This window comes from Leucoraja erinacea, chromosome 8 (assembly GCF_028641065.1).
Source record: "Leucoraja erinacea ecotype New England chromosome 8, Leri_hhj_1, whole genome shotgun sequence".
Lineage (NCBI taxonomy): Eukaryota > Metazoa > Chordata > Chondrichthyes > Rajiformes > Rajidae > Leucoraja > Leucoraja erinaceus.
Genome location: NC_073384.1, coordinates 54,430,387 through 54,457,712, shown reverse-complemented (window position 1 = coordinate 54,457,712; position 27,326 = coordinate 54,430,387). Strand labels below are relative to the sequence as shown.

General features: G+C 40.2%; 1 protein-coding gene across 1 annotated transcript in view; it reads right to left on the bottom strand.

Moving 5' to 3' along the window:
• gpatch2 (G patch domain containing 2) overlaps nucleotides 1-27,326 on the bottom strand; it is a 249,740-nt gene that overhangs the window by 220,282 nt on the left and 2,132 nt on the right. Inside the window, exons 2-5 of the mRNA XM_055639728.1 lie at nucleotides 24,748-25,453; nucleotides 18,718-18,779; nucleotides 9,946-10,128; nucleotides 2,574-2,653 (exon numbers count right to left, since the gene is read on the bottom strand). Of these exons, the coding sequence (XP_055495703.1) occupies nucleotides 2,574-2,653; nucleotides 9,946-10,128; nucleotides 18,718-18,779; nucleotides 24,748-25,241 (819 nt within the window). The 5' untranslated portion in view covers nucleotides 25,242-25,453. The remainder of the gene's footprint in view (nucleotides 1-2,573; nucleotides 2,654-9,945; nucleotides 10,129-18,717; nucleotides 18,780-24,747; nucleotides 25,454-27,326) is intronic.

Sequence of the window (27,326 nt, the reverse complement as noted above, 5' to 3'; positions counted from 1 at the left end):
AATTAGGAAACCAAAACTGCACACAATACTCCAGGTGTGATCTCACTAGGGCTCTGTACAATTGCAGAAGGACCTCTTTGCTCCTATACTCTACTCCTCTTGTTATAAAGGCCAACATGCCATTGGGGTGGGAGAGGGTGGTTTGGGTGGGAAGGCACAAATTGACCAGGGAGTTATGGAGGGAGCAGTCTCTGCGCAACCCTGAAAGGGGAGAATGGAAGATGTGGCCAGTGGTGGGATCCTGTTGGAGGTGGCGAAAATGTCGGAGGATTATCTGTTGTAAATGCTACACTTGTCACTTTACCTCTCCCCTCAACTCCATCCAAAGAACAGTTCTCAGTTCGTGAGCAACTGCAGTCGTATTAACATCAATATTGTGGAAAATTTCACTGGGAATGAATTTTGGGTATTGGAATATTACAGATATCATTTTGGAGCCCTGAATACTGAGAAACAAAACTAGGGCATTTTAAATGATTGAACTCTTATTAGCAATTGTTATTTTTGAGGACATAGCATAGATACATTTTAGAGGGCTATGGTCTTTTTTGCTCTCCATTGCTCTCTTAACAGATGCTGCTTCACATGAGTATAGTTCAAGGTATTGTGTTGGAAGTTGATTAATCCGCTAATAGTTGTTAATTGCAACAGTCAAATCAAAACACTATAGACCTGCACCTGAGCAATGAATATATAATCCAGTTAATCTATTTGGCCACAGAAAACAAGACAGATCCCATGGAGAGAAAAAGGGGAGATTGGGAAAGAAATCAACCAAAAAATATATATTCAAGTCACTTACAGTTAAAAAAAAATAGAAAGAAGTCAAGGCAAAAAAAAAAAAAAAAGTGATATGGATAAAAATAATTGTAAAGTAGGGATATTTATATCCCAAATAATTCCTGGCTCATAGGTAACAATAGATTCTGATGGAAGAATAAAAAAAAGTATGTATTTCCATAGATTTAAAATGCAGGATTGCATGCTTGAAAATAAAGCGTTGTACATGTATCAAAAAAATGGATCAAACATTAGGCAAAGATTTATTGCAAGTAGTTTCATCTAATGCAAGAAAGATGAATTGATTTTGGTTAAATTAGATATAACTGACAATTCATTGGTAGAGAAGATGCATTATTTTCCAATTGTTATCCTCCCTTGGTTTAAGTGATTTGTGCTCTATTGTATTTTACGGAAAGAACAGAGGAACTTTCAATGATTTAGATTGTATGTATTAATCATACCCAGTGCCTGTGAACTATATATCTAAAACTGAAGAAGAATTTTGACATCTAATTCTGTGACAACACTTTGGCGCTAGATACCCTACTCATACCCATAATCTCAAATCCATTTAGTGATACAGTTGAACAATTTTCTGTTTTAATTCTGTGAGGCTTAAAGTGTCATATCATTCCTGCAGCCAAATAAAACAAGTAGAATACTTAGGTTTTAAATTGTAAAGTAAAATAAAATGAAGCTAAACAAAACCATTTTTCCCTTACTGTATTAATGTATTCCCTTACATGATTAAATGAATCATATAATTAAAATATTCTAAATAAAATTTGATACATTAGAGCAACGGAATAAAATATAATTGTGCAAGCTTTCATGACATATAATGTCCTGTCAGATATTCATTCATTTTATATGAAATTTATGGTAAAAATATTGTAATTAATCAAAGTCTCGAGGACAAGGAGTCTTTCTGAATATATTCCTCAATAAGGTCATCAAAAGCTTTATTATGCATTGTCCTGGGTGCATATAAAAACATTAAAAAAAAATCAATAATTAATGATTGAAAAAAACAAACTTTTAAACTCAAAATTTACTTTTGCACTTTGCTAATAACAAAAAAATGATATATATCTTTTAAAATAAATAGTGGTTTGATATAAATTAATACAAATTGATAGTCTTTTCAACCTTATGTTTTTGCTTTTAATTTCAACAGAATTTGCATTCAGAGATCAAAATGTTCCACGATTCATCCAGAGGTGACACATTTGACATAGTTCAATCACACCATACCAGCCGGCTATCTCCTCTCAGGAACAACAGATCTCAAGCAGCCCGTTATTTTCCTCTTACAACAATTTCAGAGTAGATCATCAATGACCACAAAGAAAGATAAGCTGAGCACTGTACATACACACACTTCCACAATATGATTTAAAGCTGAACAATTTGTTTTCAGGTTTTGGAAAAGGAATCTGTATATTCTCCCCATTCTTCATGCCCTTTACTGGTAACACCATGGGTACGTCATATGTCATAAATACCACAAAAACTAATCCATCAGTTGTAATGGCTCCTATAAAACACCACTGTGAGATTGCAATAAGACTGGAAAATAGGCTACAAATCCCAGCTATGCTCAGGCTCGCAATGAAGCGAGACAGAAAGGAGGTGGGATAGGGATCAAATGATAGATGACCACCTGAACCATGACTAGAAAGGGCAGAGGTTACAGGTCAAGGTCTTTATAGGATAACCACCACCTAACTTCAGTAAAATAATAATCTAACCCATCATTGCAGCTATATAGAACAAAATAATATGCTTACCTTTGTAGAAAACGTCTTGGATCCCTTTCTGCCATTTCTGTTTCCCATTCGAGACAGTTGGGAGAGTCTTCTTTGAAAACCTGTCATGTAAGTAGTTGAAGCGTTTGTCTTTAGTTTAATTTTGAGATACAGCGCAGAAACAGGCCCTTTGGCCCGCCGAGTCCGCACCAGCCAGCGATCCCCACACAATAACATTATGCCACACACACAAATTTACCTTTATACCAATTATACCAAGCCAATTAACTTACAAACCTGTATTTTTTGGAGTGTGGGAGGAAACCGAAGATCTCGGAGACCTCTGGGAGAACATACAAACTCCATACAGACAGTACCCGTAGTCGGGATGGAACCCATATCCATGCAACCTTTTTCAGTTAGAAAGGAGCACAATGTGACTCTAATCCCAGCTCTTTAAAACAATGCCAGTGCGGCAAGAGGCGATTGTCAAGTATAATTATTATTTTTTTAAGTCAATGATAATGGCCTACTCCTGCACCTATTTTCTATGTTTCTATGTTTCTATAAAATTTTGCCATGTTTTCATGCAAGGATGCATTATTTTTTTGAGATTTACACCCATATTTTGATTTGAAGATCTAACTCCGAATGATTTAAAATGCAATGTCCAATATATTATGCAAACATAAACACAATATTTAGTTTATTTGTGTAGGCAGTTGTTTGACAAAGTTACCAATTTTAATATTTGGAAGTGTGTTAAAAAAATCTTAATTTGCTCTTCACCTTGAGCTCCATTCCAAGGCTACATGTATAATTTGTTATATGTTTTAATCTGCAGATTTCCCAATTGGAGGTTATCAGATTTTATCCAAAATTACCCCATCCACCAAATCAGGAACTGATCAGTAGCCTAATTTTATATGTTTCGCCATTGCCCACAATACATATTCCTAGGATGAAGGGTTTAATTCAAGCTTTCAGGCTCAGAGCTATACCGCATAGAACCAGGCATTTTGACCCACCATGCCCATGCCAACAAGGTTTTAATGCTGGGCTAGTCCCGTTTGCTTGCAGTTGGCTCATAGTCATTTAAACCCTTTCTATTTTTGTCTAAATGTCTTTTAAAAGTTCTAATTGTATCTGCTTCTATAGCATTCCCTGGCAGGTCATTCCCAATATGGACTACCCTCTGAGTGAAAAAGTTACCTCTTGGGTCCCTCTTAAAAATCTCCCCCCTCACCTTAAGACTAGGCCCTCTAGTTTTATAATCCTCTACCCTGGGAAAACGACAGTGAATATTCATTTTATCTGTGGCCTTGATTTTGTACACCATGATAAGGTCACCATTCAGCTTGATACGCACCAAAGAGACACTCAGCTTGATACACCCCAAAGAAAAAGTCCCAGCATATCCAACACCTGCCTATAACTCAAGTGAACAAGTCCAGGTAACATTTTGGTGAATCTTTCCTGCACCCTTTACAGCTTAATGACATATTTTATATAGTTGGGTAATCAGTATGGCACACAATATCAATACAAGCAAGTCACCAAGAAATCCAAGGGAATTCATAACAAATGTATTTACCCAAAAGGAGTGGTGAGAATGAAGAACTTGCTACTATAAATTGTGGTTGAAACAAATACAGAAGACTGCCTAAGCATCTGAGGGAGAACAAATTAGTGGGTTTTGCTGTAAGGTGTGGCACAGTGGGGCAGTAGTAGAGTTGATGCTTACAGCGCCAGAGAGCCAGGTTCATTCCTTACTACGGGTGCTGTCTTTATGGAGTTTGTACATTCTCCCTGTGACTGCATGGGTTTCTCCAGTTGCTCCGAAGTCCCTCCACATTCCCAGACATGCAGGTTTATTGGTTAATTGACCTGTAAATATTACCTGGTGTGTAGGACAATGCTAGGATGTATGGATGGTTGTTGGTCGACGCAAATTCAATGGGTCTAAGGGCCTGTTTCCATGCTGTATCGCTAAACCAAACTAAGAAACCAAGTTTGAGGAATTCAGCGGGTCAAGCATTTTGTGATGGGAATGGACCCTTCTTCAGACAGATTGGGTCCCTTCTTCAGACTGATAGAAGTAGGAGGAAGAAAGCTGGAAAAGAAAGTTGTGGGTGGGACAAAGCCTGGCAAGTGGTGAAGGTGAAGGAGATTTAATTAGTGGACAGTTGGAGTGATAAAGGCTAAAGATGAAAAGGAGGAAAAAGTTGGACAGGAGAAAAAATGAGTGAAATGCATTGGATGGATAGATGGGTAGGATACAAAAGTGGAGAAAAGAACAGGGTGACTGGGGAGATGGGAGAAATGTGTGCACACATGGGTATAACGGGAAAGAGAGAGGGATGGGAGGGAAGATATTACTTGAATTGGATAATTCAATGTTCATACCAAGTTTCCCAAGCAAAATATGAGATGTTGTATCCCCAGTTTCCATGTGGTCTCACTCAGGTGAGCAAGGTGGCCAAGGTCAGAAAGGTCAGTAAGGTAATGGGAAGGAGTTAAAATGGTCAGCAACCGGGAGACCCAGCAGGCTTTGGCGGACAGAGCTCATATGTTCCACGAAAACAGTTGTCAAGTCTACACTTGGTCTTGCTGAAGTAAAGGTCACATTGGGTGCATCAAATAGAGTACATGAGGTTTGAAGTGGTGTACGTGAATCTCTGTATCACCTGGAGGGGCTGCTGGGGTCCCTGGATGAAGTGAAAGAGGAGGTGCAGGGAGAGGTGTTACATCTGCTGGATTTGCAGGGAAAGTTACCTGGGGAGAAGGCTGCTTGGTGGAAAGGGATGTGAATCAAGGAGTTGCGGAAAGAGTGGTCTCTATGCAAAGCAGAAAGAGGTGGGAGCAGGAAGATGGACCGCTGTTGGGATCAAGTTGAAGAGGATTATGTTGTTGGTTTTAAGTAAAACTAGGCCGTGGGACCCATTGGATCCCTGTCACACGGGAGGCCTGGTCCCCCAACGTTACCCATTGCACCAACGCAATATTCGACCACCCACCCGCAGCCCCCATGGTAAGCCTGGTCCCCCAACACAACTTGTTCCCCAACGCAATCTTCCACCACTCAACCGTTCCCCCAAAGCAACCCGTTCATCCAACACAATATTCCACCACTCAGCCATAGCCTCCAAACGTGCAGGCTGGCTCATTTCCCCTTATTCACCCTCCATCATTATAAACTTAAAATCCAATTCACTTGCTAAATGATTCAGTGTACTGGGATAGCAACATTGTAGTGGGCAGGGCTACAATCCCATTGTGACATCATAGCTGGTAAATGCCAGTGCAGATTGGAAAAAAACTTTCTCGAAGTGGGGTTTTGTGACCTTAAAAATGTGATAACTTGTAAAATATAACATCAATCTGAACAAAACTTGTTGAAAAACACACTACAGAACAATTGACAGGTCCCACTTGGTATATATTACTAAAACTCTCATCTTGTTTGGATGTCTATCTGTGGGCGTGTGTGAGATCCTGAAATTACGCCTAAAACGGTACACGATAACGCTACAATTTTTGCACCACATTACTCACAATTGAATATTGAATTGGTCAGTAAAATCACTGGTAGGTGCAAAATTTATAAATGCAAAATAACAAATTGTGTATCAAGGTTAACATTTTGTGTGTAAAAAAAAGTTTTGATACACAGAAAATATATAAATATAAGGCAAAATATGAAAGCTTAATTTATGTTGGTAGTATTCTTTTCCACAGATTTGTAAAATGAATATAATTAGTGCTAATTAACTTTTTGGGAAGGTTTGAATGGTTTAGAAAATGTTGTTCCTCGGTACATAGAAACATAGAAAATGGGTGCAGGAGTAGGCCATTCGGCCCTTCGAGGCTGCACCGCCATTCAATATGATCATGGCTGATCATCCAACTCAGTATCCCGTACCTGCCCTCTCTTCATACCCCCTGATCTCTTTAGCCACAAGGGCCACATCTAACTCCCTCTTAAATATAGCTAATGAACTGGCCTCAACTACCTTCTGTGGCAGGGAGTTCCAGAGATTCGCCACACCCTGTGTGAAAAATGTTTTTCTCATCTCGGTCCTAAAGGATTTCCCCTTAATCCTTAAACTGTGACCTCTTGTCCTGGACTTCCCCAACATCGGGAACAATCTTCCTCCATCTAGCCTGCCCAACCCCTTAAGAATTTTGTAAGTTTCTATAAGATCCCCCCTCAATCTTCTAAATTCTAGCGAGTACAAGCCGAGTCTATCCAGTCTTTCTTCATATGAAAGTCCTGACATCCCAGGAATCAGTCTGGTGAACCTTCTCTGTACTCCCTCTACGGCAAGAATGTCTTTCCTCAGATTTGGAGACCAAAACTGTATGGAATACTCCAGGTGTGGTCTCACCAAGACCCTGTACAACTGCAGTAGAAACTCCCTGCTCCTATACTCAAATCCTTTTGCTATGAATGCCAACATACCATTTGCTTTCTTCACTGCCTGCTGCAACTGCATGCCTACTTTCAATGACTGGTGTACCATGACACCCACGTCTCGTTGCATCTCCCCTTTTCCGAATCAGCTACCATTTAGGTAATAGTCTACTTTCCTGTTTTGCCACCAAAGTGGATAACCTCACATTTATCCACATTATACTGCATCTGCCATGCATTTGCCCACTCACCCAGCCTATCCAAGTCACCTTGCAGCCTCCGAGCATCTTCCTCACAGCTAACACTGCCCCCCATCTTCGTGTCATCCACAAACTTGGAGATGTTGCATTCAATTCCCTCGTTCAAATCATTAATATATATTGTAAATAGCTGGGATCCCAGCACTGAGCCTTGCGGTACCCCACTAGTCACTGCCTGCCATTCTGAAAAGGACCCGTTTACTCCTACTCTTTGCTTCCTGTTTTCCAGCCAGTTCTCTACCCACATCAATACTGTGCGCTTTAAATTTGTATACTAATCTCTTATGTGGGACCTTGTTGAAAGTCTTCTGAAAGTCCAGATATAACACATCCACTGGTTCTCCCTTATCCACTCTACTAGTTACATCCTCGAAAAATTCTATAAGATTCGTCAGACATGATTTACCTTTCGTAAATCCACGCTGACTTTGTCCAATGATTACACCACTTTCCAAATGTGCTGCTATCCCATCTTTAATAACTGACTCTCGCAATTTTCCCCACTACCGATGTTAGACTAACAGGTCTGTAATTCACCGTTTTCTCTCTCTCCCCCTTTTTAAAAAGTGGGGTTACATTAGCTACCCTCCAATCCTCAGGAACTACTCCAGAATCTAAAGAGTTTTGAAAAATTATCACTAATACATCCACTATTTCTGGGGCTACCTCGGAATGCAGCCTATCTGGCCCTGGGGATTTATCGGCCTTTAATCCATTCAATTTACCTAACACCACTTCCCGGCTAACCTGGATTTCACTCAGTTCCTCTCATTTGACCCGCGGTCCCCTGCTATTTCCGGCAGATTATTTATGTCTTCCTTAGTGAAGACGGAACCAAAGTAGTTATTCAATTGGTCTGCCGTGTCCTTGTTCCCCATGATCAATTCGCCTGTTTCTGACTGCAAGGCACCTACATTTGTTTTAACTAATCTCTTTCTCTTCACATATCTATAAAAACTTTTGCATTCAGTTTTTATGTTCCCTGCCAGTTTTCTTTCATAATCTATTTTCCCTTTCCTAATTAAGCCCTTTGTCCTCCTCTGCTGGACTATGAATTTCTCCCAGTCCTCTGGTAGGCTGCTTGTTCTGGCTAATTTGTACGCTTCATCTTTTGTTTTGATATTATCCCTGATATCCCTTGTTATTCACGGATGCACTACTTTCCCCAATTTATTATTTTGCCAAACTGGGATGAACAATTGTTGTAGTTCATCCATGCAGTCTTTAAATGCCTTCCATTGCATATCCACTGTCAACCCTTTACGAAGCAATTGCCAGTCAATCTTGGCCAATTCACGTCTCATACCCTCAAAGTTACCAAACCCTTGTTTCTGAATTAACAATGTCACTCTCCATCCTAATGAAGAACTCAACCATATTATGGTCACTCTTGCCCAAGGGGCCACGCACAACAACAACACAACACAACTAACCCTTCCTCATTACTCAACACCCAGTCTAGAATAGCCTGCTCTCTTGTTGGTTCCTCTACATGTTGATTTAGAAAACTATCCTGCATACATTCCAAGAAATCCTCTTCCTCAGCACCCCTGCCAATTTGATTCACCCAATCTATATGTAGATTGATGTCACCCATTATAACTGTTTTACCTTTGTTGCACGCATTTCTAATTTCCTGTTTGATGCCATCTCCAACTCCACTACTACTGTTATGTGGCCTGTACACAACACCCACTAGCATTTTCTGCCCCTTAGTGTTTCGCAGCTCTACCCATATCGATTCCACATCCTCCAAGCTAATGTTCTTCCTTTCCATTGCGTTAATCTCCTCTCTAACCAGCAACGCTACCCCACCTCCTTTTCCTTTCTGTCTATCCCTCCTGAATATTGAATATCCCTGGATGTTCAGTTCCCAGCCTTGGTCGCCCTGGAGCCATGTCTCCGTGATACCAACTATATCATATTCATTAATATCTATCTGCAACTCATCCACCTTATTACGATGCTCCTTGCATTGAGACACAAAGCCTTCAGGCTTGTTTTTACAACGCTCTTACCCCTTATACAATTATGTTGAAAAGTGGCCCTTTTTGATTTTTGCCCTGAATTTGTCTGCCTGCCACTTTTACTTTTCACCTTGCGACCCATTGCTTCTACCCTCATTTTACACCGCTCTGTTTCTCTGCTCACACATTTAAGAACCCCACCACCTCTTATTCTCTGTTTATTATTTTTTTCTTCTTTCCCCCTACATGTTGGGTCGGAGTGCTTCCCTTCTCTGCCTCCTGCCTCGCACACTGTCTACTAGCTTTCTCTATTCGAGTCCCTCCCCCCAACCGTTCTAGTTTGGGGGCGCTACAAGCCTCTCGCAATGAAGGCCAACATGTCATTAGCTTTCTTCACTGCCTGCTGTACCTGCATGCTTACTTTCAGTGACTGATGTACAAGCAGACCCAGGTCTTGTTGCACCTCCCCTTTTCCTAATCTGACACCATTCAGATAATAATCTGCCTTCCTGTTCTTGCCACCAAAGTGGATAATCTCAAATGTATCCACATTATAGTGTATCTGCCATGAATCTGCACACTACCTAATCCATCCAAATCACCCTGCAGCCTCATAGTATCCTCCTCTCAACTCGAACTGCAACCCAGCTTTGTGTCATCTGCAAACTTGGAGGTGTTACAGTTAATTCCCTCATCTAAATCATCAGGTTTGAGCTACTCAAAACATTTGAAATACCCTCACAAATCTATCTGGATTCAAGAATGGTACTAACCTCTCTGGGCTTCTTGTGACATGAGAGGGAACGTGCCCGTTAAGATGCCCTCAAATACTGGATCTGGCAGTTCCCTTTCCAGGTCTGTGGCATCTTCATGCTCCCACCAGGGAATGACCCCTGCAATACCACACGCCCCTCCCGATTCTCCCTCAATGAACCAGTCACTTTGTTCATCATCACCTTTATTTAAAAAAACAAAACAATTTTTAACAAAGATTTGTACAGAATAATTATTCACAAGTAGCTAAATTACATAATTTGACAATGTATGGCAGAACAAAGTCTCGGAGTAACTCAGCGGGTCAAGTAGCATAGATCGGCTACAAGGAGCGAATAGATAGGATACATGTTGGGTCGGGATCATTTTTCAGACTGATTCTAGTTGGGGGGAGAAAACTGGGTGTGTAGGTTAAATGTTTTTTGTAAATTGCCCCAAGTGTTTTGGGCGTAGAACTAGTGAATGGGTAATCGGTGGTCAGAGTGGGATTGATGAGCCAAAGAGCCTGTTTCCATGCTGTATCTCTAAACTCTAAACTTATGGCTATGCTGTAGTGTTTTGTCAAGAGTAAGAACATGAGCCAATCACACTGTTAGATCTTGCAATCATAGCTGTTCCTGAGAAAGAAAAAAAGTAATGGACAGTATAATGCAATAATATTCACCATTTTAAAGTATGTTCCTTTATGGAGGTTCCATGCATGGAGGAAATAAAACAGTTGATCTTGACACTGCCACATAAACTGCCACACAACTTTTTTTCCTAACCCTCTCAACCGAAAGCTTAATAAAACACCAGTCAATTGCATACCCATTGGGTCCCGTTCCCCCAACGCAATATCTCACCAAACTGCACAGACCCACACCCGTGTTCAAAGTTGTGCCGTTGACGGCAGAAATTAAGTTAAAGTTAATAAAGTGAAGAGAGGACCCGTGAAGCCATTTGTAAAATGGAAAGAAACTTACCCGTGGAGCCGTTGGGTCTGTTGTGAGGCCATGCAAGTACAGGTGAAAGTCGGTGGGGGCGCTTCAAGCCGGCAGCCCTGCTAGCTGCGTGTCAGTTTTTTGAAATTTTTAAATGTTTTTGGTGTGTTTAAATGTATGTTTTTAATGTTTCTTTGTGTGTCTTGTGTGGGGGGTGAAGGGGGAAACCGTTTTAGTCGCCTCCTCCACGGAGAGGCGACTTTTCCCATGTCGCCTCCATCGTGGCCTAACAGCGAGGATCGGTGCGGCCTTTCCCTGAGACACGCCCAGGGCTTCAGCTGCGGGCGCAGCGCGGACTCTCGGTGTGGAGTGGGCGAGCCCTCGCTGGGGCTCGCCGGAGGGGAGCGCTCCGTTCACAGGCATGCGGCAGCCTGAAGCTGCGGTCTGTAGATCTCCGGCCATCACTGCGTCTGCAGCCTGGGATCCCTCGCTGGGGACCCAGGAGACTCCGACTCCAACTGCCGGCCCGCGGCCAACTTCTACCGCGGGCGTGGCGTGGCCTTATCATCAGGAGCAGGGTCCCCCGCCGGGGATCCCTGGAGGGGAGCTTCGACTGCCAGCCCTCAGTCTACGGTGCTTCTGGCAAACTTTAAATCTCCGACCACCGGCCTGCACCAACCTGAAGCCGCGGTCTCCGGTGGGGGAGGCATCGATTCAGGACTTACCTTGACTTTCATTCATCTGGATGCGGAGGGTTAAGGTCCCGACCAGGGGGGAAAATGGAGGAGGACTGGCCAAATTTTGTGCCTTCCACCACAGTGATGAATGCTGTGGTGGATGTTTGTGTTAAATTTTTATTGTGTTTTTGTGTGCTCTCATTGTACTGCTGCTGGCAAATTCATTTCACCTGCACTTTATGTGCAAGTGACAAATAAAACTGATTGTATTGTATGGGAAAAGAAATGGCGATCTGAAAATCTACAAAGGACCCAACTGCGCAGGCGCGGCTGACGGGTTCCCGTTGTGGTGCCAGAGGTTCCCGTTGTGACACACACGAGAACCCTCCCCCAAATGCGTAGGTGCGGCTGGGGGCGCTGTTTTAAGTTAATTTGTTTTAAATGTCAATAACTTGGCTAATTCACACCCCAGGACAATGGTGAGGTGGGCCAAACATTGTGGCGCTATCGTGTACCGTTTTGGCGGAGATTCTGGAACACGCGGCTCGGCAAGTGGAAAAGTGTTTTTTAAAGTTTTAAATGTCAATAACTTGTGAAATATAACATCAATCTGAACGAAAACTGTTACTGCACACCAGAGGACAATGGTGAGCAAGGTGGGCCAGAAATTGTAGCGCTATCTTGTGTACCGTTTTTGCGGCTTCCACCAACGCAATAGTTCACCAAAGTGCGCATGCACGACAGACGGGCCCGCACTAACGGCAGAAATTAAGTTCAAGTTAATAACTTTGCGTTTAATATTTCCATTACCTCGCCATCCCTTTTCCTACCCCAAACCACCTCAATTCCCACTAATCCCCAAATATTCACTCCCCTTCCTCTTCACCCTCCCTCTTCTTTCTCCTCCTCCCCTCCCTCTCCTTTCCCCTATCCTGTCACTCCCTCCATCCATAACCCTCTCCCCTCCCTACCCCCTCCTCTCCATCTTCCTGCTCCTCCACTCACCTCCCCCCATCCAACACCCCCACTCTCCCTCCCCCACTGTCCTCCTCTCCCTTTATCCACCACTCCCTACCTCCCTCGCTCCCCCCTCAACGTAAACTTACACCTCCCTCTCCCTCCCTACCCCCTCAATCCTTCCACTCTCCCTCCTCAGGATCTCGATGTAAACCACCACCGGCCCCGTTTTGTCGGCGATGAAGTTATACTTCAGGCGGGGCCTGTCAGGGTGGACGGGTCTAGTGGCCTGGAGCCGGGGAAGGGAAAGGCCGAGGCTGCGGCCTAGCGCTTGCCCTGGGTTCCGCTCCTCTCCCTCCCCGCGGGCCCAGACCAGCCCCAACGCCCGGGTCCCCGACAGGGCCTCTCCCTGCAACCCGGACCGGATCCAAACCCAGCCCAGGGGTCAGAAAGGACCCGGGGAAGCGTTTGTAAAATAGAAAGAAACTTACTCGTGGAACCGTTGGGTCCCCGTTGTGAGGCCACGCAAGTAGATGCGAAGAAAAAAGATGGCTATCTGAAAATGGGGAAAGGCCCCAACTGCGCAGGCGCGACCGAGGACTATTTGGGAGCCCTTTGTGATGCGTGTAAAATACAGACGGCGAGTGTGGGCACCATTTTAATTTTTTTTTTTACGTTTTAAACATCAATAATGTAAAATATAACATCTGAATGAAAATTGATACTGCACATTCAGAGCTGCCAAGTTTTGTTAGAGCATTTCAGTATTCTAGCACCTGAAAATCAGTATTTTGCTGAGGAAATCATTATTTTTATGCGGTGCCATTTTGCTGAAATTTATTTTTATTTTTATGTGCAGTCATACCCATGTGAGAGTACAAGAATGCATAACTTTGCTACTAATTGACATGTCTTCTACGCACCTTACTTGACAGTGCATTCATTGCCATCTCTTTGTATACTGCTGTTTGAACAGCTGCTTCCTGCTTTTAGCACCAGATGATGATGTAGAAGCCATTTTGGAAGCCCCCCCTCTTCCTCCCTTGCTCTCTCTCTCCTTCTCTCCCTCCCCTTCCTTTTTTTTCCCCTCTTATCCCTTTCCTCCCTCTCTTCATCTCCCTCCCCTCTCTCCACCTTGAGTCCACTCCCCATTCTGTAAAATCAAGGCCAATCCCAATGTAACTGCAATCCCACTGGTAACCTTTCACCACTAGGCTTATCCAGAATTTTACCACTGCCTGAAAATAACCAAAGGCTCAACTACCACTGAGAAAGAGAATTCCAAAGACTCATTGTTAAACGAGAATTTTCCTGAACAGTCTGTGACCCATAGCGCAGTGGCCATAGCGCTATGTGTAAAGCCCATAGCGCTATGTTTAAATCACATAGTGCTATGTTTAAAGCACATAGCGCTCCAGCTGGTAGCGCTATTTTTAGAACCCATAACGCTGTAGCCGACTTCGTTTAAATTCCCATGCGTTAAACTGACAGCGCTCTGTTTAAACCTGGAGCGGGACAGGCAGCTTGGAGAGAAGGAATGGGTGTCGTTTCTGGTCAAGACCCTTCTTCAGACTGAACTGAACTGCGTATTTAAATCCATATTTAACAACACAAAACCGTACATCCGTATTCTAATCGCATTTTCATACAAAATACAGAAACTCTGTACTACTTGGCAGTTCTGCACATCCCAGGACAATGGTGATGCGCAAATAATAGGTACAAATATATATAGGTACAAACAAGATGAGAGCTAGTAATATATAGATAGAATATAGAATATAGTCTAAAAACAAATTAAGAACCAATTTAGACATCTCATGGATAGAAATATGCACTCAAGCTCATGAGAGTCAATATGCTTAATTGTCATATGTATTGAAACGTAGCAATGAAATTCTTACTTGCAGCAGCATTACAGGTCTGTGAACAGTACTCAATAGATAACAAAATAAAACAATCAATAAATGATAAATCGCCCAATATTAATGCAAAACAAATCAAAAACCCAAAGTCCATTGTTCTACAGGATCTTAAACTTACCGTACTACACAGATGTGTTATTCTTTTAGTACATCTGGTCAAAATCCCAAAGGAATATTGAATATATGATGTGGGATGGGAAGGTTTACTAACTTTTCTAATGTGGCACTTTGAAATAACAACTAAAATGCATCATGTTACAAAAAAACCTTGTAAAATGCTTAAGGTATCAATTAAGATAACTTTGACTTTCATTGCAAAAGAGTTGGGGTAAAATAGATGTGGGAAAGCCAAGGGTTATGTGGAGACAGGTGTCAAGGGTTATGGGGAGAAGGCAGGAAAATGGGATTAGGTGGCAGAGATCAGCCATAATTGAATGGGACAGTAGACTCTATGGGCCGAACGGCCTCGTTCTACTCCTATAAGTTGTGAACAACTATATGAAGTATTATCAAGATCACACCTGGAGCACTCTGTGGGGTTTTAATCTTATTTGAGGAAGATAGATATGCACTGGATGCACAATCCCATAGGGTTTCTACAGCTATATTAATAGCAAAAGGATAACAAGGGATAAAATTGGTCCATTGGAGAGAGAGTGGACAGCTATCTGCAGAGCCAAAAGAGATGGGGGAGTATTGAACAATTTATTTTCTTCGGTATTCACCAAGGAGAAGGATATTGAATTATGTGAGGTAAAGGGAAACGAGTAGAGTAGCTATGGATACTATGAGGTTCAAAGTAAAAGAAGTACTGACACTTTTGAAAAATATAAAAGTGGATAAGTCTCCAGGTCCTGACAGGATATTCCCTAGGACATTGAGGGAAGTTAGTGTAGAAATAGCCGGGGCTATGACAGAAATATTTCAAATGTCATTAGAAAAGGTAATAGTCCCCGAGGATTGGCGTACTGCGCATGTTGTTCCATTGTTTAAAAAGGGATCTAAGAGTAAACCTAGCAATTATAGACCTGTTAGTTTGACTTCAGTGGTGGGCAAATTAATGGAAAAGATACTTAGAGATAATATATATAAGCATCTGGATAAACAGGGTCTGATTAGGAACAGTCAACATGGATCTGTGCCTGGAAGGTCATGTTTGACTAATCTTCTTGAATTTTTTGAAGAGGTTACTAGGGAAATTGACGAGGGTAAAGCAGTGGATGTTGTCTATATGGACTTTAGTAAGGCCTTTGACAAGGTTCCTCATGGAAGGTTGGTTAAGAAGGTTCAACTGTTGGGTATAAATGCAGGAATAGCAAGATGGATTCAACAGTGGCTGAATGGGAGAAGCCAGAGGGTAATGGTGGATGGCTGTTTATCCGGTTGGAGGCAGGTGACTAGTGGGGTGCCTCAAGGATCTGTGTTGGGTCCTTTGTTGTTTGTCATGTACATCAATGATCTGGATGAAGGTGTGGTAAATTGGATTAGTAAGTATGCAGATGATACCAAGATAGGGGGTGTTGTGGATAATGAAGAGGATTTCCAAAGTCTACAGAGTGATTTGGCCATTTGGAAAAATGGGCTGAAAGATGGCAGATGGAGTTTAATGCTGATAAATGTGAGGTGCTACACCTTGGAAGGTCAAATCAAAATAGGACGTACATGGTAAATGGTAGGGAATTGAAGAATACAGTTGAACAGAGGGATCTGGGTATAACCGTGCATAGTTCCTTGAAGGTGGAATCTCATATAGATAGGGTGGTAAAGAAAGCTTTTGGTATGCTAGCCTTTATAAATCAGAGCATTGAGTATAGAAGCTGGGATGTAATGTTAAAATTGTACAAGGCATTGGTGAGACCAAATCTGGAGTATGGTGTACAATTTTGGTCGCCCCAATTATAGGAAGGATGTCAACAAAATAGAGAGAGTACAGAGGAGATTTACTAGAATGTTGCCTGGGTTTCAACAACTAAGTTACAGAGATAGGTTGAATAAGTTAGGTCTTTATTCTCTGGAGCGCAGAAGGTTAAGGGGGGGGGACTTGATAGAGGTCTTTAAAATGATGAGAGGGATAGACAGAGTTGATGTGGACAAGCTTTTCCCTTTGAGAATAGGGAAGATTCAAACAAGAGGACATGACTTCAGAATTAAGGTACAGAAGTTTAGGGGTAATATGGGGGGGAACTTCTTTACTCAGAGAGTGGTAGCGGTGTGGAATGAGCTTCCAGTGGAAGTGGTGGAGGCAGGTTCATTGGTATCATTTAAAAATAAATTGGATAGGCATATAGATGAGAAGGGAATGGAGGGTTATGGTATGAGTGCAGGCAGGTGGGACTAAGGGAAAAAAAGTTGTTCGGCACGGACTTGTAGGGCCGAGATGGCCTGTTTCCGTGCTGTAATTGTTATATGGTTATCTCCCATTTTCATTGCAATCTAATAGAAATGCATGAACAGAAGGATACTATTCACCGTTGTAATACTATCACTGTTGTAATATTCATTAAGATCATGGCTGATCTATACATCAATTCCATGTACACGTTTTAGTTCCACATCCTTTCCTGCTCCTACAAAAATCAACACATTTTCTATATGTTTAGGATATATGGAAAAGGCATACACACAACCAAGGTATTGAGATACAAATTGCTAATGAAATTTACCCTGAATTAGGTTTTTAACTTTTATTTTGGAGGAAAGTGTTACAAGAAAAGGGTATGTGAATAAACCATACACTTAGAAAAAAAAACTGCACCATATTCACAACTTTATTTGCTGTAATAGTGTTCAGGGACCAAATGATGTCTTGAATGAAACATTGACCAAGCATGATTATAGTTTAGGGTCTAATTGGACTAAAGTTTAAAGATATGATTAACTTTGATATCACAATCCCTTTCATTTTATATAATTAGACATTTCTTAACTGCTTAGCATTTTAGAAAACAATAGATTTTCTTGGATCTTAGGAGTTTCCTTGTACAGGTAGTACTGGCTGGGCAATTGAAAAATGTAATACTGTGAAACGAAAGCTCCATTGCTGGTAGCGACATGTAATTACAATGTGATAAATTTACAAAGGAATGTTTCATGCCCTCCATATTAAATGTGAAAATGTTAGCATTTATAATGGTAATAATTCCCACAAAATATCTGCTGATAACATACCTCCTAGGTGTAGCACCTAGCAATAGCAGCAAACAGCACAGCAAGCATTACCAACATATTCAGCAGAAAATATAATTGCAAAATGAATGGATGCATGAAGTGATGAGGAATTAACATATTATATCTGTTTTGTTACCTTGTTACATTACTATGTTAATTCCTGATTAACTTGTTACATTATTAGAATATGGTATACCAATGAGGAACTAAATAGTTTTGACAATAAGCAGGCCTCGATTTGAGAGGCCAACTATTTTTCCTCCAATATATTGTGATTGGTCTGCAATTTGAACACATCATTCCATGTAAATCCAGATACTGCAGCTTATACTATGATTATACAACATGAAAAATAAGCACTTGAACTTGATATAATGATGAAACTTAGTTGTGCCCAATATATACTGTGCAACAGTGTTACACATATTACAATTACTGTTTCACAGCTCCAGTGCTCCTAGTCTTTGTGGAAATTGCAAGTTCTCCATGTAACTACATGGGTTTCCTCTAGGAGCTCCAGTTACCTTTCAAATCCCAAAGATGGGATAGTTAGTAAATCAATTTACCATTGTAAATTACTGCTAGAGTGGATATCGCTATCATGGATAGAGTGTATCTTTTGTTTTATGACTATTGGCAAACCAATTTCCCTCCGATAAATAAAGTTCTATCGTATCGAATAAATGGTAGAATCTGGAGGGAGATGCTGGGGATGTGGGGGAAAAAAAGGGATGAATGCAAACAAGTATTTGATCATCACGAAGGGTAGAATAGAGTGTAATGGCACTGTTTAATGGAGGGGTGGAGGGAAACAGATTTCTAAGCAATGTTTTTTATGCTGAATACTTGTTTTTTTATCACAAATATTTGTTGCTAATGAATATACAAAGTACTTTTCAAAAATATAGTACAATACACTTAAACGTGTACACACATTTACACCAAGATAATGCCTTGCATACCAGCACTTTCTTCACTCGGTGAAAAAAGAAATTCGAGATACCATTATGAGAATTAGAACTGTTTAAAAATACAAGGTGCTATGAGATTAGACACTAACATACAAAAGGCAAAATTATAATTTCATGGAGTTTCAATGAAGACAAAAACACAACTAATACCTTGCCTTCCTTCATCATTGGTAAACAAGCCAAGATCGCTGCTGCTGAGGCTGCTCGATTCACTGTAGTAAGAAAAAGAATAGATCAAAAGAACAATTGATGTCAGAATCATAAAATTTTAAATAGACAAGGCTGCAGTCAGATGGAAGTTGAATCTGACAAAGATCTGGCAAAATAAGATGATTTTTTTTTTTGTATTAAAGTGCAAATATAACAATTCCATTTGCTTCAGTGCATATTATTTTGCCTCATGAAACTACAGAAATCTAGTATGTCACTGGCAGTAAGCCAGGGGCTACAACTAGGGGTTCTGAGACAATTGATGTATTTCATTATTTGTCTCCATCAAATGGTTTTTTTTTGCCATGCTAGTTGGCATGATCCAGGGCCCATTTATTTGCTATATAGATTAATTACAGAAAGGAAAGCACAAGAGTAATTATTTCCGAGTAGAAGATATATTGTTAAAGTTAGAATCATAGGTAAACACATCCACATGCAAAAGAAGTGGTCATTTATCCCAAGAATAGCAATTGTTTCCAAGTAAAGTTTGATGTTTAAAATCTAAGAGTTATGAGTATATATTTTTATTAACTAAATGTATTAAAAGATTTGGGGAAAGGCAAGGTGTACTATGTAGATTAAGAATCATGTTGAATGATGGAACAGATTTAAGAGAGTAACTGGCTTACACCTGCTCCCATGGTCTTACAATACATGCAAACATAGATAACGTGAAAACAAGACTTCAAATTACCTAATTAAAATGTCAACTAAGATTGGTCAAAACAATGTTTTGGAACAATATGGCTCAGATAATCACCCAAAGTTGATTTAAATATATCATGCAGCAAATAATGCTATTACATTTTGTTTCATAAGACAATAAAACATTAACGGGGCAATGACACATAATTTACATACACATTTATATTTCTGAGCATTTCATAAAGCTATATTCCTATGAAAACACTATTTTCAATTATTTTAACTGCCACTCAAGCCAAGATAAACGAATGCTTAAAGCGAAGCTCATTTAATTTTGCTACATTAACAATGAAATACTTTAGGTACAAGTACATTATTCAAGGCTAAGCTACTATCACGGTCTCAATCACAATGACACTGGTTTCAGACGGTCACTGATTTTAGTTGAATCATTAGAAACAATAGCACAGCACCAACTATTTATAAATCCAAGTAATGATAGGCTGCTTCTATTTTTTTAATTCCATATGAAAGGATGTTTTGGTCAATGCAATTTGATTAAAAGAAACAATGTATCTATCGTGTCCTGTGTACGCATATGATAAGTGTCCTGTGTACGCACATGATAAGCATTTATATTTCCTCAAATCTTACTCCGATTACAGAGACTGATATATTGCTATTTGAGGATTGACAGTTGAGGATGTCCAGTTTGAATACCAATGCATCCATGTTAATTGCATTCTTGTTCAGAAGCAGATCAAATTAAAAAACATTATGTCAAACACTCATCATTTTTGCAGGTAATTATTACTTCACTAATCTGATTTTCAATATCACTGCTTTAAAGTATTTATATTTAGTAATTTAGTGTGGTCATAAGGTTAAACAATAGATAATAAATGTAAATAAAAGTTCCTGGCATTCACTCTCTCAAGATTTGTATTTACTTTTCAATGCCAAAATAATGGCTTCTTTATAGATTCTTTGAACCGGTCATCTATATTATTCCATATCATGCATAACACAAACTCTGTAGAGCTTAAACACATTCTGTACTCGGCACATGCTTTGAAAAACTTAAGAATTATATCCCATTTTCGACATGCTTCAATATTTCCCAACTGTCACGTCTACCATCGCAGTAAAGTTCTTCTACTTTTAAAAAGTTGTCTGCTTGCCCAAAACTTATTGAAAAATCCTGCTGACTGCTGTGTTCTAAATCAAACCAGAATTAGGTCACATGCTGAACTGTAAACACTCTCATACTCCTCAGCCCTCCAGGTGACATCTCATCTGTGTGGGGGGGAAAATGATTACTTACACATATCTGTGTTGTCAAAATAGTACTTCCAAGGTAATTACCATTGTGGCGTGCCTCCTGCCTAGACTGGATGGATGAGGCCTGCTGCCAAAGGGTCACTACTACCCCATATTTCTAACCATAAGCTCAGGTGTTCCAGTACTGTAAATTGGTCCAAGCATGTCAGCAGTTATCTGTAATCCAAGCAAACTGCAGCCATCTTATGCCATGCCACACACAGAATATTTGACTGGTGCGTACAGAAGCTGATAACTTTCTGATGAAGAGCGATAACCACTAAGCATTACTGACTGAATGTTGCTGAGTGGTAACTAATCAATTTCTAAGTAAGTTAACTCTACAAAGCTCTGTCGACAGTTCAAATCAGCCAGTTCTATTGATAACTGCTTATACTTTCAGATACTATACTGCATTAGTCTTATGTTTACAGCTTCACTTACCATACATCTTTTGAAAGATCTCTTAAAACCGAGGGAATTCAAGTGAATTACTTGGGGAATTATGTTTTTAGCAGTTTTATTATTGCAGTCCAAGTAGAATGAAACATAAAACACTGTATTCTGGTTTCTACATAGATTAAATGATTGAGCACTATTACCCCATCTACTGCCAGACATGATGAAATCAAATACAAGATGGCATAGAAGTATGAGGACGTCATGTAAACATGTGGGATTAGTGTAGATGGGGGGGGGGGGGGGGGGGGGGGGGAGGTCAGCACAAATGTGGTGGGCAGGAGTCCTCTTGCTTTACAACTCCATGACTTTGAGGGGGAAAAAAAAGCATATCCCATATTTTGGCCACATTTCTTAAATGTAGTTTCCAACAGACATGCATACCAGTATGATCCACAATCAATACTTGAGCTGCACTGTACTAGCTGATTTTGGTTATAATAAAGTTATCTTAGTTTACATTGTTGCACCTAATATCACAAATAAAGATTAAAAAAATATCCAACTTGGTTCCCACTTTTGGTTTCCATCCAATATCTCCTAATATATAAATATATGTTATCACCAAATGAGAATAGAATCAGGGGTACTTGTGAAGTATATTACAGTTAATATTCCATCATGAATATGAAGGCTTACTGCACTTATAAATTGATCCTTTAGATAATGTGCAGGTATCATTCAGCAACATCAGAAAAGTAGGGGGGAAATTAGAAAATAGTTACTAATAATTGTTTGTGGTACTTAAATCACCACTGGCAGTATTTACAAAAAACATGTCTTTTCATAAACCCAAGTTTCTAATCTTGGCCTTTTTAACAATAACATTTATTGACATCACATCTTTGGCATCACAAATCTGTGTTTCAAGAATATGATTAAAGAATTGTACTGAAACAACGAACAAGAGCTGATCAAATACTTTGTCACTGAATTGGCTTTTGAGAATGGTCTTAGAAAGAAGAAAAACATTAGGTTTCAAAACACATTGGAATAGTCAAGTTAGGAAGTGTAAATAGGATGGATAAGAGTTTTTACAATAGACTGATTGAGAGCATAGTCAAGTGATATTAGAGAAGTACAAACAGCTAGTTAGTTATGGACGGGATAAGGTGTCAAGCACAGACTTGTGCCAAAGAATTAAAGGAAGCTTGGTTTTAGTGACAAATACAAAATCAAATTCAAACATTCTGAAAGATGGAGGAAACAGTTGCTAGGAACAAGTTTGTGTTGAGGCCAAAGAAATTAGTGTTTGTCTTTCTAATGCTTAATTGAAAAAAAATGGTGAATGAATCCACAAGCAGCAATAGGGCAATAGACAGTGATGATGACAAGGTAGATGGTGGCGCTGTCAACATACACGTGTAACCCAAAATTATGTTGTTGAATCATACTATATCTAAGGATGTATATAGGTGGTTGGGGAAAAAAAAATGGATCTGCTACACATCAAAGAAAATAAAGCTGGGGAAGAAAGAAAAAAAAAATCACTGGTAGATTAACATTTGTTAACCTACAATGGCATAGGTAATCCTGAATAACAGTTGTCCTTTGCAACTGTTGCTGCCTGACCCAATCTGCTGAGTTTTTCCAATATTTTCAGTTTTTATTTTAGGTATCCAGCATTTACATTGTTTTTATTTTGCTGGGGAACTCCCTCTTTTTCCCTCTCCCAATAGGCAGGAAGTACAGAAGGTTGAAAACACATACCTCCAGATTCAGGAATAGTTTCTTCCCAGCTGTTATCAGGCAACTGACCGGTCACCTCATCAGTTATGTGCAGTGCAGTCCTGACCACCTATCTATATAATTGGAGACCTCTGAACTATCTTTAATCTGACTTTATTCAATTTTATATCTTTGCACTAAGTGTTGTACCTTTTGTCTGGTATTGTAGACGGGTTGATAGTATTCATGTAATCTTTTGACTGGATAGCATGCAAACAAAAGATTTCCACTGTGCCTTAGTACACACGACAATAATAAACTAAATTAAACTAACCTAGACCTGGAAAGTCCTACTTACTTGGACAAAGAAGAAGGATGTTGTGGTTCTTGATGCTAAAAGACTGAAATGAATGAGGAGGAACAGTACACCATGATTGTCCAGAGAGGATGTAATTTGTGGCTAGGCTGCAGTTTGGCAGGAATATGGTCACGGAAACACATATTAGAGAAGATACAAAGTGCCAGAGTAATTAAGCAGGTCAGGCAGCATCCCTGGAGAATATGAATAGGTGACATTTCAGGTCAGGACCTTTCTTCGCACTGTTCATGTGCATATGCTTCAACACATATCAAGGGAAAATTGAAATCAGAGAAGATGAAGTGAAGCAAGACCAAAATTAGATCATAGTGAGGGTTCCGTGCCAGGTCAGAAGCTAACACACAGTCTTGTGGAAATGTGGGTGAAGATGGAACGGAAAGAGAGTTTCAAAGTTTTCTTCTGGATATTTTCAGAAAATGTCAGCTTTGGCAGAAAACAGGATTCAATTATGCTCCAAACAAATCCAGAAATTAGTTGGCCGCCACAAAGCTCATATGGACTTAAAAGTTCAAGGATGAGAGATCTGGCATTATGGACATGCACACTTTAATGTGATCGGCACAGTTATTCTCCAAGGGCAGTACAAAAAGCATGAAAGGGGACAGGATTGTGATTTGACATGAGAGATGTTTTCACCAATGGGTAAAGAGAAACTGCACAATGTTAAATGGGAAGCCATTAATAGGGTCTAAATATTACACAAAGAAATGAGATAAAGGAAAATAGGTGTGCAGCAGCACTGATATACTTAAAGGGCCAAAGATCAAAATAATTGAGGTTGAGATTGATTCGTACAGCGATTGAAGGGAACAAGTCACATGGATATCTCAATGGGAAAAGCAGCCTGAGGATTTTAAAGATGAATTGGATGAAACAAGGAAAGATATTCAGAAGATTCCAGAGAAGTAGCTGCACATTCCAAGAAGGAATGATGTGATAAGAATCATTCTTACATTTTAGCAGTTTGAATGGGCCAATGATTGAAAGAATAGCAAAGGTCCAAAAAAGGAATTTCATGCAAACCAGAAGGCAGAGACTCAGGTAGAAATCAGTTGCTTAAAGGCAATTTTATAGTTCCTTGAACATTATCAATTTAAAAATGACTACGATAGTTTCTTCAGTTGTTTGCATTAATACTAAAAGTAATCTGTAAAGGGATTGAAATACTTTTTCTATGCACTAGTAATTCTACATACAGGAGCAATTAACTTTTATAACAGCCCATTTATTGCAAGTGGTTTGAATAACAACAGCAAAAACATCAAAATCAGTGTCCTAGTGCCAAGACAAACACAACTATTATTCAACAGTAGCTGGACCGAAATTAATTCGGACTTTACATAGTTTTATTGTGATTCGAGTGTTCCCTGGTGTGTAGGTTTAAAAATTCAATGTGAAGAAGTACTGGCAATTCAAAAGTATTTCAAACTCTGCAGTTATATTTAAATACAACAACTTGTCTCCAGATAGGGAGCCCGATACTTAATCTTAATAACCTGTCACTCATGCTATCATCCGAGACTTTCTGCTCCTCATACTCCATCTTGTCTCTATTTGTGTTGCATATTTCTTCACTTTCAACACCAACTCCTTCATCTGGGACTTGCAGTCGCTTTGGCTTGATGATCTTGTCTTTGCTGATGTCCTGGACTTGGAAATGGAAATGGAGCTGGCTTATTTGTACTTGGCTTCTTTCTGGGCTTGCGGCTGGAACATTGCCCTGGGTCAATGGGTGAAGTGTATTGCTGACCTCTGCTGGTGAATCTATAGCCATACGTTTGACCATATTTCTCCTTTGCAAAGATCTACCAATTAAGTTGCTATCTGTGATGGAATCCGACTCATGCCAGGATTGCCTTTTCCGTCTGATTGCTGTCACGTTCAGGGAAGACAGACGCTTGGCAACGGAGAGATGGTCATCCGAATCATTGCAATTGTTATTTTCTGTGTAAGTCATGAATTGTGCCCTCCAGACTAGATTCAGAAACATCACTCATGCATTGACCAAATTCCCAGATCCGATGTTCAATGTCCATTCGTCTCCTCCCAACTCTCCGCTTCCTAGCCTGACGCATCAGTAAGTACGATGTTGAGTTGTGGGAGGCTTCATCTTCAAAATTGGCATACTTTTGTGTGTGCTCAGAAGTTTTCTCCAGATCAGAGACTAGATCTTGCACCAGCTCATCCATTCTTTTATAAGGCCTTAAAATAGATACAATAAACATCATAAATCAACGTGCAATTACATTCAAGGAATAATATTTGGAGTCACTGTTTTAATCACAAATACAAGTCTAATTTTAATCTTTCATTAATTATACATCTGCACACAATAAGTTAAAAATATAATACTACCACAAATAATGTATGATTGTAATGCTCTAAACATAAGAAAATAGTAGACCACTCGGCCTCTCAAGCCTGCCATTCAAAATGATCATGGTTGATCTACTCAGGCCTCTTTTGTTTGTTGCCTTCAGCTCACTGATCTTTCAAAAAAAAAAAAATCTACTTTCATTTTAAATATCTCTAAAGATTTAACCCCCACAAGTAGAGAATTCCAAGATATTGTCCCAACAGTTTTAAATGCATTTCCCTATTCTGGTAACCATGTCCCCATATTCAAGATTGAATTCTACCTTCATGCTTCCAACAATCTTTTATGTTTCTATAAGATCACTTCATATTGTTCTAAACTCTAAAGATGTAGATTTTTTTTAGATGCTGACGATAGGTAAATTCTCTCAACCCAAGAATTAGCCTGGTGAATCCCTTTGGATAACATCTTTGCCGATATATTGTCTTCTTAAATCTGGGCATTAAATCCGCATATGATACTGTGATGTGATGTCATGTGTCCTTGTACAATTGTAACAATAATGTTCTATTTCTAAAAACTCCAACTCTCATTCAATAAAAATGTATTTGCCTTCATAACCAATTGATGCAATTGCCTTTTTTTTTGCAATACAATATATACACAGGTTCCCCTCTAGACTGCTTGTACATCACCAATGAACTCTAGCATATTTATTAAACATGATTTCCATTTCATAAAACCATGATGAATTGGTTTGATAACATTAAGCTTCTCTAAATGGCTAGTTAATTTTTCTTTGATTATAGGTTCCAGCATCTTGCCAAGAACAGATGTTACGCTAACAGACTGTCACCTTTTTGTCTTCCCCCCTTTTTGGACAATAGCGCCAATAGCGAACAAAATTTCTGGTTTTCTAATCTGGTGGTGAGCTTTAAACAAAAACTCAACAAACTATTTAGATTTTAAAAAAACACAAAGAGCTGGAGTAACTCAGCAAATGAAGCAGCATCTCTGGAGGACATACGTAGGCTTTATTTTGGATTGAGACACCTCCTCAGTGATTGTAGTAGAGAGAGAAAGCTGGAAAAGCTGGAAAAGAGGGGGAGAGATGGGTGGGGAGGGTTTGGGGGGGGAGGATGGGGGGAGGGGGAGGCGGGTAGGGGGGGGGGGGGGGGGAGGAGGGAGAGGGGGGGGGGAGGGGGGGGGGGGGGGGGGGGGGGGGGGGGGGGGGGGGGGGGGGGGGGGGGGGGGGGGGGGGGAGGTGGTAGGGGTGGGGGGGTGGTGGATGATAGCCTGACAAGTGATAAATAGATGCAGGTGAGGTGGGTTTGATTGGCAGATGGGTGGACAAAGAGATAAAAGGGTGTCGGATAAGGAATGCAGAGGAGCAAAATTTCAAGCTAGAGAAAGTGATGTAGATGGAAAGGAACAGGGGAGGACGGAACAGTGGGAGAGATGGGTACGCATCAGGGTGGGGCACAGGAAACAGAAGGGAGAAAAACGTCAGAGTCGCAAACTCATACTGCATGGAAACAGGGATCAACTCATCAACGTCGACCAAGACGCCCCTATCTAATTTAATCTCATCTGCCCATGTTTGGCCCATATCCCTTTAAACCTTGCCTATCCATGAACCTGTCCACATATCTTTTAAATGTTATTGTACCTGCCTCAACTACTTTCTCAGACTGCGTGTTCTATATACCCTTCATCCTCTGCATGAAAAGTTGCCCCTCAGGTTCCGATTAAATCTTT